The following is a 19,580-nucleotide window of genomic DNA, read 5'->3' as shown; positions in this document are numbered from 1 at the left end:
AAAGTGCAAACATGCACCACCGATTCATCAGGCCGTGGCTTCACGCGACCCTCAGCAGAGAGAGCCCACTTTATTATACTGCAACTAAACACACACACACCCATACGCAGGTAATCTACATACTGACATTACCAACGGACCCCGTGATATTTTAACAATATCACCATACTACAACATCTGGTATCGATCAGATGCTGTTATTATTATTATTATCAGTGGGGGATTTTGCTATGGGCGAAGTGGGCAGCTGCCCAGGGCGCAAACTCAACAGGGGCGCAACGTGCACAGACTCAGATACCGTCTCGTGACTCAGTTCCCTGTCTGCGCAGCGAGCTGTCAGCTCATGCAGTTGAAACCGGATCGGACACAAACTTTCTCTTTTGTTACTGAAATGGTTCAGGGTTAGGGTTACTCTTTTTATTTACATACTTGTAAACAAACACAAGCAGATGCTTTTAGAAAAATTAATGTGTTTCGTGTTCTGAATTACTTGAAAAATAACTATGATGGAGAAAGTTGAGCCTGACCTTCAGCGTTTTGGCCAAATTTGTCCTTTCAAATGGTAAATTAGAAGACGTGACAGAGTTAATAATCAGAGACTCACTGCCATCTATTGACCAGCCGCCACTGGTGGGGATAATAATAAAACTTGAGTCCTGTAAGCTTGACAAGAATGTCCCAATCAGAAATAACACCTCACTTTATCAGAAAAAAAACCTACCTTTCAACCCACATTTCCACTGATCAAGAGAAGAAATCACGAGTTTCTGATACAACAAAGCTTTATTTGAGCTCCAAATCACAATGGTGCTTCCATTTTTAAAGTGTTCTCTGCAGTTAGGATGCTATCCGACGACGCCACAAGGCCTGGCGAGCTCCTGTCTCAGTGGTCCTCTGGCTTCCATCCGTAGACACGCAAGCAAGGCCCTGACGGACTTGAGGGCCACGTCTCTTCCCTGCTGCTCTTCAGGATCTTTGCTCATCTGCCACTTGGAGAAGGCGTTGTCGGAGATCACTTCCTCGTCAGCCGGCCAGTCAAAGAAGAACTGGAGAGGACAACAAATGTCAGTTTGCTGCTTCTGAAAATACTTCTGTTAATGTCAAATCCGATTTCTAATTTTTGACGAGCTGCTTTCATGTCAGAGAACAAGCCTTTTAATGCAAGGTTAAGATTTCACTGACACATTCAGCATGACTACTAGGATAATGCAACTACTCAGGAGGAAAATCACTTCTCCCCACATTTGATATTTTATACGCTAAAACATACAACTATTTTATACAACTATTAGAAACTGCTTAGTGAATTCACTGCAAGTATCAATGGTGCTCATGAAACTAATGTAATGATCCAGAGAAATTAAGTGAACTTAATCTACAGCTTCACCTACATCAAATATAAATATCATCGACAAAAGTTTGTCTTTATAACTTTGACATTCTGATTTTGTGATTACTCTCCTTTTCCACCATAAAATACTTTTCTTTCTTTCTTTTTTTTTTTATCAATTTGGTGTCATAACCAACAGTGGTGTTTAAGTATCCAGTCATAAAATTCAGTTTCAGGCTCGGAATGTGCATTTCAGTGTGCAGTAGACTTTGATTTTCTTCAAATGTTGTGTTGAAAGGCTTTAAAACTTCTTGTAACTGCTGTTTAGTCTCTATTTGTAAAAAAAAAAAACGGTATAAGAAAGCTATGTTTTACGTGTCCTTATAAGTAGTACACTGGGATGCAGCATTTACATGGAGGATGACCGAGGGCAACGACCAGCGCCTGAAGAGCTTGAAGCGCCTGCAGCTGTTGCTCAGTGCCTGAGTCCAGGGATTCCAGCAGAACCGGCTGTCTCCTCTGCATGACGCTCGGGTCCAGAAGGTCGGTGGCGTCAAAAGCTGTGCAGCAAAGCAGGAGGAAGAGTGAGCGCATGCCGAGCGGCTCCAAGTGGAGATATTTCAATCAGCGTTGCTATTTGAGCAGAACACAAGAGAGGCGTCTCTTCCAGGTGGTGGCGAGCTGACCTATCACTGCTGACCGGCACACAGCGGTCATCAGAGCCCTCAGGAAGGACGGCGACCTCCTCTGACCTTCATCCAGGTTCGCCTGATAAACAGAACCGAGAGGAAGAAGAGGACTGGTCAGTACAGACATCCATCATCATCCATTTTTGACTATGAATTTTCATACCTATACCGAGTCAAAGATCTTCTGGTCTCTGACCGTGTCGTCCAGGAGGAGTCTCTCCAGCAGCTCAGCTCCTCAAGAAACAGCTTTTTAGACGGTGCCGCGGCGGAGCTGGAGCTGTTCAGCTCAATCAACTGGAGTTTCAGTGGGAGATGAGATGAGAGAAGTGAATAATGTGATGAACACAAAGGAGATGAAGCAGAAGCGTCTTATCAGTTGGTTTGTTTAGCTCAGGCCTGTCCAAAGTTCTGGTCTGGAGCCAATCAAGGCCCACGGTCAGATTTTTATGGCCCGCCCCCTCTGACCTAACACGTTATGTTTTATTGTCACAAACAAAATAAAGAAATTCAATATGGATTGGCTATTTCTAACTAATGTTGGTGGCGTCCATACAAAGTTTGTAAAGTGTCAAATGCTTTTATAAAATGAATTATCGAAGGAGGTCAGTGTCACGAGGGGTCAACCAGCAGTCAAGTCTGTAGTTCCCATCCAGCTGCTGGTGGTTTGACTGAGGAGAAGCTCCTCCTGCAGCGAGTCTCACCTTGGAGGTCTGTGGATTGTTACTGGGCTCCATGGGCCTGCTGCTCTTTGTCACCGGCTTCGTGTGGCAGGGCTCCTCTCTCTGCTCTCTCTGCTCTCTCTGCTCTCTCTGCTCTCTCTGCTCTCTCTGCTCTCTCTCCTCCCTCTGCTCTCTCTCTGCTCTCTCTGCTCTCTCTCCTCCCTCTGCTCTCTCTCCTCCCTCTGCTCTCTCTGCTCTCTCTGCGAGGCTCTTTTCAGTTCTTACAATTGTAAATCTGACTCCAGAGGAGTCAGTGCCTCACCAGTCATGAACCTCACCGCACGTCACTGATATGTATGGTGATCTGACACCTAAATACGAGGCCAGGTTTTGCACGTGACGTCAGAGAAATAGTGGTACCACCGGGCACGCCATTTTGGATGCACTCTGACTGTAAACTACACACTGAACAGTCACACTTCAGGCATGATTTGATCAGATATCAGAGAAGATGAGTTTGTTCTGTGGAGCTGCAGGCTTCTGCAGTAACAGGCAGGCCGTACAGGCTGACCAATCAGCACGCGGCAGCGCTTTGCTCCTCCTTATCGACCCTTTCTTCAGTGCTGGGTAAACCAATGAGAAATGGTTCTGTCGGCACCGTTCACAACTTTTGCAGTGGGGATGCACGGAAACCTGTCCCGTTCTGTCCCGTCACATTCTGTGCAGTGGAAACATGACTTCTGTCACGTTGCCGATACGATCTGATACCATTACTTTGTAATATTTAAGGTTAATGCATCATCAAATTGCTAAATCTGGATGAATCTTCATGACTTTAAGTGTTTGTGTTTTTTTATGATTTTTCCTTTGGTTTATTAATTAGTTAAAATCTAGAACAGAATTTTGGAAAAGCTTATAGGTAAACAGAACGTACTTGACCATATTCTTTTTTTTTATTTCAAACAATTTACTCCCATACATTGTAATGTCTGGATTTTTGTGTTCAGGGTGGAGCAGCATGCATACAGGAGAGAAATTAGAAGAAAGAATTAATCTCAGAGCACCGGTATAGTTCGATATCAATACCAATGTAGGTATTGATATTATCGATATTTGGACGGATCCGCCCACCACTACATCACACAGCACCAGATGACAGACAACAGGTCAGTTCTCAGGTGACAGCCCACCTGTGGCTCCTTCAGGGGCCTGGTTGATGCAATCAAGATCAATCCTGGACCTCAGTCTACCAAAAACAAGAGTCAATCACTGATTGTAGGAAGAAAAAAAAAAAAAAAAAGTAAAGAGCTTGAAAGTGTATTCATCAATTTCATTAGCATTTATTTATTCAGGAGAGCCACATTGAGAATATTAATCTCTTTTACAAGTGTGTCCTGGCAGCAGTTGATAAAACAAGTATACAGTGTCAAAATAATACTAAAATGTTCTTAAAACAAATAACTGAGAAGACAAAACATGAAATACAATAAAAAGTAGTCACAGAGTAAGAGCAGATGAAAGATAAAACCATGAAAGCCACCAAGCAGTTAAGAATAAATTAGATAAAACGAGAAGGATAAAAGTATTTTGGAACCGATCTTAGATTGAAGCAAAATTGTCCTGGTATTCTGATTCCTCCGATTAAAATGATCGACGGTCAGGAACCTGCTGCTCTCACATGTGGCAATTTGGCCCTTTTGTACTGAAGCTTTTAGAATATTATACCCAAATAAAGATCTTAACTTATTTCTATTTTTCTTACACACTATAGTCGGTTTCAAACTGACTGATAAGTTTTGGATAAAAATAAAGGCTTTAAAAAGGATACAGTAAAAATGATAAAATGACTAGAATTTGTAATAATAAGTCAAATAAAAAAATGGGGAAGAAAACAATCAGACATTTCTGCGCAAAGGTGGAAAGGCGTCGAGTCGTTTGGACATTGATTGAAATGGGATGATGCAAAAGAAGAGAACACGTCTTCAAATAATCAAACACGGTGTTTGTATTCACATTTGTTTATTATACAGATTTGGATTTGACATGCAAAAATCTCTGTTTTCAGTTGTAGCCTCGCAGTCATTTGTTCTATGATGCATACCTGTGTCAGTCTTTGTCTGCACTGTGCTGTCGCTGGTAGTTTAGTGTCCTTCCTGTTCATAGCTATCATTTTCTTGGCCATTATTGTCCGGATCCGCAGTATGTATGTCTGTTGTGTTGTATGCATCCTTTGTCCAGACGAACATTTACGTTCAGAAATACTTTCAAATTCTCGCTGATCATTTTTCCAGAATGCTTGAATTATTGTGTAGTCCCAAAAGATATGTGTCTAACCACCAATTTCTCCACAGTTCCTCCAGCACGTGTCACTTAAAGGTGTCTTGACCAACACAGAAATGTTAAAAGGAGTATTGAAATATCTTTTTATTTATTTATTTCCAATCAAAATCTTTCCACAGTTGGCTATTTAGTCCTTTATGACTATCTGCACACAATCCTTCCCATTCGTTATCTTCAATTATGAAGATATGTATGTTTTTTACCATGGGAGGTGCACCTTAGGGAAATTATTCGTTACATAACTACACATAGAAAAATGGGTCACATGGCGCAGTGGTTCACACTGTCACTTCATAGCAAGAGGGTCGTGGGTTTGAGTCCGGCTGAGCCTTTTTGGATGTTCTGTCTTTGTGAGCATGGATTTCCTCCCACCCTCAGTATTTTGAGAGCAACTGGTTTCCCCTAAAATTGTCCACAACCAAGAAGGATAAATTGCTTGAGCAAATTGATACATTTTTATAGATAAACTACAATTTAACCATGTAATGCGTGTCAAATCAACACAACCCCTTTTTAATTTAGCAAACTGACTAATTAGCTTTATGAAGGAGTTGTGATGCCATGTGGCAGTGTCAGGGTTGTCCTTTCAGTTTTCATACCAACACCTGTGAACTGAAGCGAGGCAGCCACTGTAAAAAATGTCCGATGTTTAAAATCCACAGCCTTCATTCTGATGGCTTATTTTGTTGTAGCTCTTTAGACGCTGGACAAATTGCACAAAAATATTGATAATAAAGAGGAAGGCAGAGCCTTCATTAGTCTAAATAGTTTAAATAAGCCAGGTTACACATGTTACTTTCACTTGGTCCAAATCACTTACATCTAATCTGACGGTGAAAACGAAAATCCTTCTGAAAGGCATTCAAACATGAAAGGTCCTCGATTAGATAGCAGATCATTATAGGTCATTTATCTTTGATAAGTCAATTTTAGCAGTATTAAAGCAATACCACGACTAGGAGAAATCAATTTATGGAGAAGTTTTCATCAAGTAAATCAGAGACTTTTTCATTACATTTGTAATTAGGGCTCTTTCTGTATTCATCATCTTATGAACTTTGTCATGCCGGACACTATATGATGTCATTTTGCATCAGAGCAGCAGAGGAAAAAGCTGTTGATCTCCATAAAGGAAAGGAAAAAAAATAAAATGTTAACCACAAACACGATTAAATAAAAGTTCATTTATTTTAAGGCAATAAGAGAAACCACATCTTACAAACACAAACACAGAAACCCCAGTTATCAAAATGTAATGTAGAAGTTAACACCCCAACCACCCAGCCCTGCCCAGAGGAAAATAAATGTCAAGCTGGATAATATAAAGTGCGTTCTCATTTTGTTGTATGCAATCATCTTAATCATCATCATCATCATCATCATCATCAAGGCAAATTCATCAAGATTCTGAAAGTTAACCAAACAGACCTTTCAGGCACTGAACATGTGTTTTATGTAGTTCAACATCTGTCAGCTACAAAGCATTTGTTAAGCTCCCAAGCATTCATGTCAGTCAAAAACAGCCTTATTGTTTTCAGTTTTTTTTCCCCTTGCTTTGCAAATATTACAATGCAGTTTTTTAGTAAAGATATCCAGCTGTTGGTTGGTTGGTTCTCAACGCCGTGCGTCAGCATCTCTCACCTTCTAAGGATCGATCAGTTCTTCCCTCTGAAGAGAGGAGAGAAAATATATAGTTGGTTCTCGCCGAATGCAAAACACAAGAAAATAAAGACAGTCCCTGAGACGGGATTTCAAACTGTGAAGTGTTACACAACGGCTGAAAGACGTAGAGCTGATGAAAGGTTGTGCCACGGTTCTTTCATGCAAGCAACATGCAGAGGGTGAACAACGTCACGAAGATGGAGTGGTGAGAGTACTAATTCCTGTTGATTAGGAAGGGAGAGGAGTGCGTGACGTGGAAATGAATAGACAAACGGCAGGTGGAACAAAAACTGCAAGAAGAGAAAGGTTGAGTTAATACTAGTCCGGAGCCATATTCTTTCAGCACAAGTCTACCTCGAGTGGCTGAGAAGCCTCTCAAACACTTTGAAAAATTTAAAGTCAACTAGAGACACCTGGTGGTCAAAAGACTGATTCGGTTAAAGAATCCAGGCCAATATTTTCTTAGAATTTCAAAAGTTTTAATGTTTGGTTGATCTTTCAAATATCAGGATATCAGGGCGTTAAAACGTCTAAAAGAAAATAATCAAAAAAATAATCAAAACAAGCTGGCAAGAGATGAAAGGCACCGAGTTAAGCAACACTACTGGCAGGATAGATGCAGGGAAGAGGAGTCTGGGTGAAAGGGAATCACACCTGACAGTAAAGGTTCCCTGGATGAGTCCAAGACCTGGTGAAGATGAAGTCCAGTTAGAAACATGAATCCTTGCACACCTCTGAATGTAAACGATTTAAACATGTTCAAAACCAGGAAGATATGAAGTAGTTTTATACATCGCAAATCATCATCATTGGATAAAATAAAAGCAAAGTGAACATTTCAAGGAACGTTTTAGTAATATTGATTAGTACTAATTAAGTAGGAACCTTAAAGTAAACCTTGTTGCTGTGGTTCAAAAACACAGCAGCTATTTATTTCTCTGGAAAAGTGCCATGAAATGACTGCGTTGTATTTGGTGCGATATGAATAAAGTTGAATTGAACTGAACTAGTTGCCAATTTCAGCTGCAATACTGTTCTCACAAAAGAATATTTGTTTTGATAGTTTACTGCATAGTAAAACACTGTTAAAAAAAACCCCAAGAACAAACACAGTTGCAAAACTGCAGTAACCTCAGAAGTCAAATTTGATGGAAAACAGATGAAGTGCTCTGCCCGGATGGCCTGGGGAGGATTCAAATTACACTCAATCGTTTGAGAAGTAGTGATCCGGGCAGTTTCCTCAATCCTCCGGTACATTACTGTACAGACTGTGATTTCAGGAGCTGGTGCCGACAGTCAAACAACAGAAATCCAAAAAGAATACAAGGAAATATTGATTGAATACAATCACAGGTATGAAAATCAACAAAGCGGAAACCCTGTAAGGACAAGACTCTTGTCTCCTCCCTCTGCTATCTCACCTCGTACACGGTTCCAGCCCAGAACTGCTTCATCTCACCGCGACTGGCTGCCACCACAGCAGAGGTGATGAGGGTGAAGGGCACCAAGTACAGCAGGGCAGGTTGGCCCATCCCGGACAGCAGCATCGCAGCGAATGTCAGGATCATTCCCAGCAGGTAGGCTACCGGAAAGAAAAGACAGGGCAGGTTTACCGGTGGGATTTCTCCAACATGGTTTCAGCTGGTTACTTTGACTCCGTTCACACTGCAGGTCTTGATGCTCTATTCAGATTTTTTGCCGTGATCATTTCAAACGCGGCCTGCCGTGTGAACGTGATCGGACCGGATGCTTTGGGGCTCCAGAGCGCCAGAAGACGACGTGCGCTCAGCTCGCTATTTACTTATGGCACGCCGGTCAGCACCAGGGTTTCCAGATGTGACTCACTGTTTTCATCCCAAATAACGTAAAAACCCAAACAACTCAATACAAAAAACAGCCCAAATCTGAGCCTGTTCAGGATTCATGTTATAACCGTAAAACTATTTTATGTATAATAATGAACACACCATAAACACGCAAATGCACGAAATAAACAAAGTTAAATAGTAAAAGTGTTTGGCTCCCTAATTGGGGGATACCACCTTATCTGGCAACACTGGTCAGCGTGTAGATTCATTGTCCGGTGATTTGTTAAATACAAGCTGACAAAATCTAGACGACATGAGGAGGGAAAGACGGAGAATGAGGTCAAAAGAGTACAGCTTTTAAAAGCTTTTAACATTTTGGCAGAGCCGCTTCCTCTGAGGCTTATTTGTGATGTGAGTCACGCGTCAATGATGAAATAGTCACATGTAGAAAAAAAAAATCCAAATTGGTACCACATATTAACGAGGCCTGGGTCTGGAGTGAAAAAATGTGAACGGCGCTTTCACATGGTCACAAAACAGGTCGGATATGGATCATTTGTGAGTAAAAAAAATCTGAATTGGGTCCCATTTGCCTGCCGTGTGAACAAGACCTTACTTGTTTCACAAAATGAAGTGACGACTCGTGGTCAGCAAGCAGAATTGTTTCACTTAGTTTATAAAACGAGACTTTTGAACTAAACAATCTAAATATGGAATCAAATTTAAACATTAGGTGACATTTTTCAAAAAGTGATGTCATGCCTGCCTGCGGCATTACAAGTTCAAACTTATCAAGTTGAAAGTTATGAAAAGATGTAAATACCAAAGCAGCAGCTGAAAAAGTAGATCTTCCTTCGGCTGTTAATCCAAACATCAAACCTGCTGCAGTAGGCCACAAGGAGTCCTGTTGGATCAGCCGCAAGCAGAAAATGATTACATATTGTATGTAATTGAATCACAAACCTTTGAATTTCTTTAGTCTGTATGACTACCTCTACCACATTTCTAAACTTTTGTTTACAGGCTGTTAAAAGATCTAAAAAAGGTCAAATTCAGCACTTTATAATTGCAACAATCCAGTTCAAATTAATCTCTTTAGGCGTAGATCGGTTACTTCACTGGAGAAAAACTGTCTATAAAATGTTAAAAGACTAAAGTACAAAAAGGTCCAGTGTGTGGCTGGAAAAAAAAAATTATAATTCAGCAGTAGTCATAATGGCTGTCCAATGGTGTACTCTCAGTACTGAAGAATATTCACGTTCACTGGTCTGGCCCTCAGATAATTATCCCATCAGACTGAAACTGCATGTTGGAACAGGAGATGGGTTTCATCCTCACCTGGTACGATGATATCTCCATAACCCAGAATGGAGAACTGCATCCCACACAGGTTCTGAGCCCAAGCTGAGAACCGTGGAACCCGCATCACCACTGGGAGCTGGGGGAAGAAAAACAAAACACAACAAGAAACATTTACATATTTCAACAAAGTATTCCATCACATTTGTGTTGCAGCCTTGTGTATGTGTGACTGTAGCCTCTCATTTTATGCAAGAACATAAAAGTGTGCCGGAACGGAGCAACACCAGAGGTCTGTGAGATCAGAGCTCCAAGCTATAAGTTGCTGCAACTATCTACTAGAAGTTAAAGTCGTGTTCACAGGGTTGAAGAAAAAAAGACTTTACTTAAAACTATAGACATCCCTTTCTTCGTTACTGTGGACTATTGGCTTATATGTTTCAATTTCACTTACTGAAGAGTGTCTATGTAATAAAACGGTGATCAAAACTTTGTTTGCCTTGACATGAAACGTCAAGCAAACAGTTTTCACAATTACTTCATGCTCAGCGACATCATGCAAACATTCAGCAGGCTGGAGGTCTGTGAACAGTGTCGAATACACAGTACTCAAGTACTCAACAATTTCACTCCTTCTTTCGTTTCATATGAATCTGAGAAAAGGTGAAGCACATGCCTTGGAAGAGCAAAGTGTCTCCCGTCCCCTCAGTCCCCACACACCTCAATACAAAACATTAAGAAAGGCAACAAGTCTTACTTTCTCAGAGGGAGCCTGGGGTTCAGCAGGGACCTCCACCATGTTACCTTGTGTCTATGACAGAACCCGCCCCGCCCCAGTGCACAGTTAGTCAATCAGGCTATTGATCCCTCCAGGGCTTCAACAACAAGCAGTTAATGAAGCTGGTAGAACCTCGACGAGGAATTCAACCAATCCAACATTTTCTTTGCTCTTTGTGACGTCACTCATAAAACTACTGCATGCCTCACACCCAACAGCTGCTTATGTGTGGAACAGATTTGTTTTCTTCTGTTTAAGTATGTAGCTTTGATGTGATTTCTACATTATAACACCAAATCAATCCAGCAGTTCTTATGAAATTTGTTACCTGGATGTCAAATTATATTTCGGTAAATCCTGAACCATTTTTTGGTGAAGTTCCTTTTCAAGGTAGCTGGAAAATCACAAAGCTCACCTTTTCTCCAGTTGCATCTGGGCCCAGGGCGACCTGCACCATGATGCTGACTCCATTCTGTGAGCAGAAGAAGAGGCAGGTCGAACCGACTCACACATTCAATAACAGATATTTGAAGTTGGATAGGTCAGAGGGAACCGTACACGCGATGACACACACCGACGATTTTGTGCAACTCAAGACATTTGTTGACTTTCAGGGTTTAAAAAAAAAAAAAAAAAAAAAAAGGACTAAACATAAATATGCATTACAGAAAAGACAGTAAAACCTAGTAGTTAAATGTTGGGTATATAATTGTACTGTAGTGGCTGATGGTTCTCTCCCTTTGGTGTTTCTTCATGGAAGCTTTACAAAATCATTTCAGCATCACACAGGATGGACAGTAGAAGTGGGAGTGTTGATACGATCTAAAACGGCATCAAATGAACAACATGCAGGCACAGAGCTGTGGCAACACCACTGACACCCACCAAGTCCGGGACCCATGCTACGACAATGTGAGAATCGGAAAATACCGAGTGTATTAGAATAAGTACCATAGCCCCGATGACTCTCGGTGTATTAGCTGGCAATAAAGTTGTGCTCAAAAGTTGATCAGATTTTTTTTGGCCAGTTTTTACAGGATGTGAATAAAAACACAACTTTTCTTCAACTCATTGCTCATGGTTAAGTGAAGCCATTTATCATCAAACAACTGTTTACTTTTTTCTTTTTTTTTTAAATCACAATGATGACAAACTGCCAAAATGACTCTGATCAAAAGTTGACATGCCCCAGTTCTTAATACCGTGTTTTGCCCCCTTAACCATCAATGACAGCTTGAGGTCTATTAGTGGTGGTTGTGGATTATTTTCTCAGAGGGTAAAGCTGCACATTCCTCGAGGCAAAACGCCTCCAGTTCCTGTGCCGTCTTGCCTGAATCTCTCCAGAGCGGCTCAACGATACTGAGGTCAGGAGATAAAAGATGGCCGCTCCAGAACCTTCACTCCATTCTGTCCACTTGGCCTTGTGTTTTGGATCGTTGTCATGGTGAAACCTCCAAGTGCATCTCTTTCTTTTGGCGACGCCACCATACAGCCCATGTCTTCTTATTGTGCATCTTGAAACAGCCACACCACTTTTTTTTTTTTACATTACAATCATTTCTATTTCAGCCGAAATTATTTGTGGGGTTTTCTTTGCATCCAGAACAATTTTCTTGGCCGTGCGGCTGAAATGTCTGTTGGTCTACTTGGTCAACCGTTTGTGTCAGCTTGTGTGCATGTTCTCACCCCAAAGTCTCTGGGGTATGTGAACGTTTGATCAGGGCCTGTTGTCACTTATGAAATTAAAAAGGTAAACACAGTTGTTTGTTACAAAATAGCTTTACCCAACCACAAACCCTGAGTGACAAAAAGTGTTTCTCTCATTCACCCCTCCAAAAAATTAAAAAAAATCTAATTCTGCAGGGTATGTCAACTGTATCTCTGCAATTACACTGAGGCAAGATATAAATACTGATGCAAGAGTAATTAGAACATTTTTGGGACAAACCAGCCATCAGAGGTTTTCAAACGCTTGCTGTCACTTGTGTGTCTCAACCCGTTTTTAAAGGCTCGTAAGTGGGCAAAAGCAAAAGCTCCTGCCTGTTCTAAGTGAAAACACAGAAAAACTGTAGTTTCTGGTTGCTGAAACAGCGTTGTGTCGTCTCAACTGAGCCATTTAGTTCACTGCTAGGCAAAAACAGACTGGCTGGAAAGGATATACTTCGAATTATCCAAATTATATATCAAGACTGAAACGGTACCACTTTGAAGCTTGTGGGGAAAAAAACTACCCTCTCACTGTTGAAACTTTGAATATCAAGAAAGTTGGTTACCATACCTTGGTGAAGAAAGGAGTGATGAAAACAAAGAAGACGTCGTACACAAGCAGGAGGCTCAGCAGAATCACACAGATCTATGAGAAACCAGACAAGAAAAACTAAACTATTACAAATTCTGCTGAGGTTCAGGACTGAAGAAAACTATTTTATTTCTTAAAATAAAGAGAACTATTTTCCATGTCTGTCTTGGTAATGGAGGCCTGTGTGGCCCGTCTCTGGCACTGGACAGTAAATACAGTCATGCATACGTAACTTAACATAGCAAATTCAGTGCAAGCAAACCGTGCGGATATAAAAAGTGAAAAAAAAAAAACATCATGTGAATCATGGAAAGAAAATAGTGTGTGTAAAGACAAACCTTGAAATTGGACAGTGAAATGGTCTTCATGAAGTTCAGGCAGAAAGCGATGCCAAGAAGGTCCTGCAAGATCCAGATCCATCTGCAAAGACATAAAAGCACCGTGAACCTGTCATTTCTTATTGGCAAACACTTCAGATCTAACAGCAGCAGTCTAGCTTCACAAAACCAAGAAGGGAATAGATCGGGATACATGTGACAAACAACCGAAATACTTACACTTTCTAAACTATAATACAACTGAGAAAAATGGACATTGACACAACTGAAGCTTTACTAAACATCAATTTTCACTGACAAGTAAAGCTGAAAATCAGTTTTACTTTTTGAACTGTGTCATGAAAGTAACAATAAGTTTAGTGTTGTGAGGTGAAACATTTTTTTCAGGATCCTCAGAGGTGCTTTTGAGGTAAATAATGGTGCTGGGCAAAAAATAAAATTTATATTAATGATTACTCGCAATTTTCTGAGATTAGTCAAATTGATAAAAACAAAATTTAGTAATGGATTCAAAAGTAGTGCAATGTGAACAAAAATAAAAAAAACTATTTGGTTTACCAACAATTACTTCTCTTAGAAATCTATTGGTTATTGGCTGCTGCCAGCACAAAAATCTTTCACAAAGTTGGACACAGCAGAGCAAGGTACCTCAGTGTCTCAGTTTAAGATGCGTTTCTCAAAGAAATAGGTCTCAGGCCATGTTTATACATACCCGGGATTTTACAAAAACTGATTTTCCCCCACCTACAATTACAAAACAAATCTTCATTGACACAGACCTGCATATACACTTGGTTCTGAGCTACTATGAGCAGCCAGACCTGTAGGGGGCAGTGTAACGAGAAGCATGAAACCATGATAGCCAATCAGAATCCTGAAAAAAAAAAAGTCCCAAATTGCGATGTAAATCTCCGTCGAGCCCGTTTAGATGCAAACGGAGACAGTTTTTCTAAATCTTCACTGTGGCTGGAGTTTTCAGGAATCATCGTTTGTGGTGAGTCGTAGCCGCGTTTATGTGTAAATCAAGGTCCAAAAGCAGAGAAATATCTTGGTTTTTTTTTTTTTAAATAGCCGGGCACGAGTAAACGTGGCTGGATAAAATGCGTTTGTCTATTAATGTTGTGTCACACAGAATCCGCCCCTCTAAGCTGCTGCTGGAAGCAGATATGATTCTGTAAAACACTATTACTATTTCACATCTGGCACACCAACAGCAGACCCAAGTTCAAATCTCAAATGATACTCGCACACCTCTCCCATGTTGACAATTGTCAGCCTTTGATCAATTATTGTGTTATCTTTTCCAGACCTAGCAATCATAAAACAAAACCTCTTCCTCCTCAGTGGCCACAACAATGGCCGAAAGCAGAAGGACGGACGCTGCGTTCTCTGTGATGCGACAGTACCTGTCTTCGTTCCTGTACACTCCCCAGACCACAGCGATGCTGATGCACGCAGCAGTGAGCAGCAGAGACCTCACCGAGAAGTTCCAGTTTCGGACAGAGAAGCTTCAAACAGAAACAAGCAAAGGGATTACACGCACTTGTTTATGACGAGCTTCTATGGAAACATTACTGTCATGTCTGCTCAGGCTTAAACCAACTTCCTATTTGGCTGACGTTTGTGAGACAGTAAAACCGTCTGGGCATAACACAGTTAACAACTGGATAACTTCCGCGTCACGGAGGAACACGTCTAAACATTTACACAATCAAGAGTCCGGTTCGTACTTGACACTGCCACAGCCAATTTTTTCCATCACTGCATCGAGACAGCTGTACAGGGCTGAGGCAGACGCCAGGCAGAATATCGCAATGATGACATAAACTAGATAGAAAAAAAACAGAAGAAAGAAGAGAGAGTAGGTCAACAAAACAACTATTGAGGTTACTTTATTATTCACAGTAAAGCCGAGGCCGTCTCAAACTCACCAAGTATGTTGTAGAAGAAGTACATGAGGACCAGCATTGCACACATCATGGCCACAAAGAAAATCACCTTGAGAGGAGAGTACAGGAAAAGCTCTCCACTGTCTGCTTTGCTTTCTCCAACCTCTGGATTATTTGTGCGATTATCCAACCGGTCCCTACCACAGAGAGGAAAACACTTTTGTTCAGGTGCGTGCTATGCATCTCTGAAAACGATGATTCGATACCAACAGAAAAAGGCTCGGCGGGCTAACGTTCACTGTTCTGATTCACGCAGGATGATAATTAAACGACAATGGTGTATTGTATCAGCATCACATCTGTCACGCCTGTCATGTAAGTATGAAAGTAAGACCTCAAACTGAGAGTCACTGTTTGTTCCTTTCAGTCCAGATTTCATATTTTCAACCATAGTGTCATTTACACACAAACCATGTTTTTAAATTGACTTAACCTAAATGAAACCACCAACAAAAGCAAATGAATGTTAAAATCGGAGGCATTTCTCGTGAAGATCACTGCATCGTCACAGTAGGTTCAGTGTACTTGTACTCTTAGTCCCCAGGATCGCTTACGACCTCAGAAGCACAAAGGTACATCAGGTTTAACCAGAAATTTGTGCTCCAAAGAACACGGCTGCAATTGTGACAGCTTGCACATTGTCTAAATTCCAGAAATGTTAATGCATTACTTGGTATTTTCATTATGCGTTACTACCACTAAAACAGGTGTCGGTATGTGTCGCACGACGCAACTGCACTAAATTGAATACAAACTTGAGCAAAAAGTGCATGACTGACGACACCGGTAGCACTTTCAGTAGCTCAAAAAGTAACATTTTCACGGTGATGCTATGTACTCAGTAAATGAAACTGATGGTAGTTTTTAAATCTAACTTTATGTGTGAGTAGGACGTTCACCTCTCACAAGCGCCGCTCCAGTAGCCACCGAGAGACACCGTGACAATGGCAATCAGCAAGATGACGGCGATACTGGGATCGATCTTTGAAGAGGGCGGCGCATACAGCTTCCCCTCCATCGTGTCACCAAACACCTACAAACAAGCAGTCAACAAATCCTTTACCACCATGTAGTAAAGGTAGTCTAAGTGACTTTCACACAAAGCACAAAAAAATATTTCAAAACAGAAGAAGAAAAAATAAAAAAGGCATTCCAACCGTTTGTGCTTCCCGGAAATCCCGGTACCTCATGAGAGCCAGAGGAATATGGACTTTTGCATACTCTGAGTCGTTGGCTGATGGAGTGATCTGAAGAAACAAATAGTGCAAAAATGCTTTTTCAACAAACAACTTACTTAAACAGGAAAACTGCCTGATGTAGCTTTTGATCAAACTTAGGTTTTTCTTCTATTAATTTTATGTTATATAATATTGAATATATAAAACACAAACATATGGCAATGAAATGAAACTTAGATTTTTAGATGGGAAACTCCCCACCCCCCACGACACCACTGGTGTGTCATTTCCTCATTTCTTCTGTTGTATGCTGACACTAGTAATTTGTCAAGCAACAAACAAGACAAAACTATTCACCTTTTAAAAACTAAACCTAAAAAGTCAAATTAACCAAAACACCATGGGAGCAAGGAATGTCTCACCAATGAATCGTTGCTGGCAATGAGCAAAGCAGCGGCTCCAAGACTCTGAGCGACAAGAGCCTTCTGGCTGAAATCACAGTCTCCCCTCATCACAACCAGCGCGTTTCCATTCACCACGTTGAGTGTGACCCCGGAGCCGTTACACAGCGTCGTGGAGGTCAGATTCACCAACTGGAACTGTGTCTGTAAAGAGTGAACATTCCAATATAACAATGGCTTTGGAGGGATCCGTATTTCAACTGTATCGTTACATTCGAACGAATTATTGATCTGTGATTTTATTGTATCCGCCACCACATATTGTTCTGCATATGATAAGCTGCTTAAAAGCCCAGACTTATCCATACTACCTCACTTTCAATGTTTCTAAACTAAACGTATAAGCTTTGTAATCCTGTCACAGTCCTACAAACACACTTATCAAGTTTACAATTAACTAGTCTTGTTGTCTGGAAGCCACAGTATCGTTCCAGAGTTAGTCTGTGTTAGTGGCAGTAGGATAGAAAGTAGTCAAAACCGTGAGGATTTAAGGGGGGGGGGGGGGATGTGAAACTTACTGCAGTATCCACAGATTGTGAAAGTGGAGTCCAAGAGTGATTGTGTACAATGCAGTACTCTCGACTCCCTGTGATCTCGTTCGAAATATGCAAAATCGCCTCTTGGCAATTTACCTGTTGGAACAAAAGGGGGTTTTGTTTTAGAATTCATGACAAGGAACGAACACAAGGTCCTGACACAAGTCACTCAATGTGCTTTAAATGTTAAATACCGAGGCACTCCCTTTGCCACAGACATACAGCCCTGTTGTGGAATTTTATGAAACAGAGCCAAAGATGAGGAGGTTTCATTTAGGATTTCGAGAGCAAGGCTGCCGCTCGGACAGAGCTCCGTTCCACGTCTTCCATTTGCTTCAGTCAACCCACTTTATATAGAGAATAGCCACCAGAAAGGTCCCTATTGTTACTCAGCTCAGAGTTTATGACTCCTCCCAATATCAGAGCAGTGTGACTGACCCACCGTGTCTCAGGGCGAGAAGACATTGAAGTCAAAATACCCCATATCAAGCCCTGCCTCCCACCCCTCAGACGTCTGGCATAAAGTACAGCACCACTGGGCCAGAAGAGGATAAAGCAGTATAGAAAGTGAATGGATGGATAATAAACGTAAACTAAAATACACTTTGAAAGGTTGCTGAGATTTTAAGAGAAAATGAAGTGTAGAAGGCCAGCAAGAGGCTTTCACTGTGAAAAGTCACATTTTCTGTGCAGCACATCACTTTTTCCATATTTTATTAGGTCCAAAATTTTGATTTTATTTTCTTTCCCCTCAAAGCATGGTGGTGGCAGCATCATGCTACGGGGGAGTCTTTCAGCAGCAGAAACTGGGAGACGAGTCAGGATAGTGGGAGAGATGAATGCAGCAGATCTCTCTATAGAGATGTTAGGACTTGCAGCTGGAGAGGCGCTGCAAAGAGGACTGGGCCAAACTGCACACAGACAGGTGTCTCCAAGCTCGTGGCATCATATGAAAACAGAATTCATTTTGGACTGAGGCTGTAACACAACCTGTTAGACTTGTGGTTTATTGCCAGGTGTTGTATAAGAGTAGTTGTCTTTATAAAGGCTATATAATGTTGTAAAACGCGTGTTTATTCTAAATGCGTGATAAACCACAGTCTCAGTTGCTTCGTTAATCAAAAGCCATCCTGGCCTACTTATAATGACTCACCTGTACACGTAAACACAACCACACTAATGTGCACTTCATTTTAATTATTCAGACTCTTCTCATCTCGAGCTCTTCTCCCGTTGACTCTCTTCACACACGTTTATAGTTGAGTTTCATTTAGAATCATTCAAACACGAGTTCAGTGTTTCAGTAAGAAAACTTTGAAAAGTGACATTTCTTTTCAGTCGCTGACAAACACCGAAGTTAACGTGGACATTATCATTCTGCCATTAGTTCTTCACTTCACCAAACGCGTACAGGACACAGGCTATGAACGGTGGCCCCCCTCTACGTCGTGTGTATTTTAATAGCGACACACTGACTGAGATTCTACTTTTATTTTCGATTTTGGGGCCCGACAGCTCGCCAGTTGTGACGGTCTGTTTACTCGCCTGCGACGTCAAGAAGAAGGCCGACAAAAGCACCATCCTGACGGCTCCCTCCATCGTAGTCATGTCCCCCTTTCCACAAAGCCGCTGAGCTTGAACTTGGAGTTAAAATACGCGTCGGTTCAGACTCTTTGTGCTCTCTAGGTCATCTTCGTGTTGTTTAGCTCCTCCGGCTGCTGCTGCTACTTCCTGAAACGGCCCGTGACACGCGCTCAGCCCGGCCGCTGTTAACTCTTTCACTGCCACGAGGGGGAGGGGCGCGCCAAATTGTAAAGTTTCTTTCTTTCTTTCTTTCTTTCTTTCTTTCTTTCTTTCTTTCTTTCTTTCTTTCTTTCTTTCTTTCTTTCTTTCTTTTTGAGTGGTGGGAATAGGCAGATGGTGGTAGTACAACTTCACAGATGCCAAGTGAAGAATAACAAGAAGGGAAACAGTCATCAGGGACCCACAAAAAAATGCTGATAAGAGAGAGAGGGAAACGGGAAACAGGGATGACAAGAGCGGTGGGAAACGATGTAGATAGATAGAATCAACAGATGCCGGTAATGCATCTTTGTGGATGCAAACTGCCATTAAACCCAAAAGAAGACGAAGAAAGCCAGTATTTATGTTTGTATGGGAGACGGTGTTCATATATATATATATATATATATATATATATATATATATATATATATATATATATATATACATACAGTGGTCAGCAGTGCAAGGA

The 19,580-nt window shown here is 41.3% G+C and overlaps 1 protein-coding gene across 4 annotated transcripts; it reads right to left on the bottom strand.

Moving 5' to 3' along the window:
- Nucleotides 1–6,181: 6,181 nt before the first annotated feature.
- On the bottom strand, nt 6,182–19,109 carry sppl2a (signal peptide peptidase like 2A). 4 transcript variants are annotated; one of them, XM_080458873.1, is made up of 17 exons: nt 18,872–19,109; nt 17,309–17,422; nt 16,752–16,934; nt 16,309–16,398; nt 16,051–16,184; nt 15,134–15,288; nt 14,933–15,029; nt 14,609–14,710; nt 13,203–13,284; nt 12,844–12,918; nt 10,981–11,037; nt 10,545–10,598; nt 9,827–9,926; nt 9,312–9,392; nt 8,102–8,262; nt 7,335–7,368; nt 6,183–6,686 (listed from the first exon to the last, which is right to left on the bottom strand). In XM_080458873.1, the coding sequence occupies exons 1-17, from the start codon at nt 18,932–18,934 to the stop codon at nt 6,646–6,648; spliced, it is 1,623 nt and encodes a 540-aa protein (XP_080314999.1). In that variant the 5' UTR covers nt 18,935–19,109; the 3' UTR covers nt 6,183–6,645. The 4 variants fall into 4 exon arrangements, with proteins under 4 accessions (XP_080315001.1, XP_080314999.1, XP_080315000.1 ...); XM_080458875.1 differs by lacking the exon at nt 7,335–7,368 and having other exon boundaries at nt 6,182–6,686; XM_080458874.1 differs by lacking the exon at nt 10,545–10,598 and having other exon boundaries at nt 18,872–19,078.
- Between the last annotated feature and the right edge of the window lie 471 nt (nt 19,110–19,580).

Source organism: Lipophrys pholis (assembly GCF_963383615.2).
Source record: "Lipophrys pholis genome assembly, chromosome: 2".
In the NCBI taxonomy this organism is placed as follows: domain Eukaryota; kingdom Metazoa; phylum Chordata; class Actinopteri; order Blenniiformes; family Blenniidae; genus Lipophrys; species Lipophrys pholis.
This window is presented reverse-complemented; position numbering and strand designations above follow the sequence as displayed.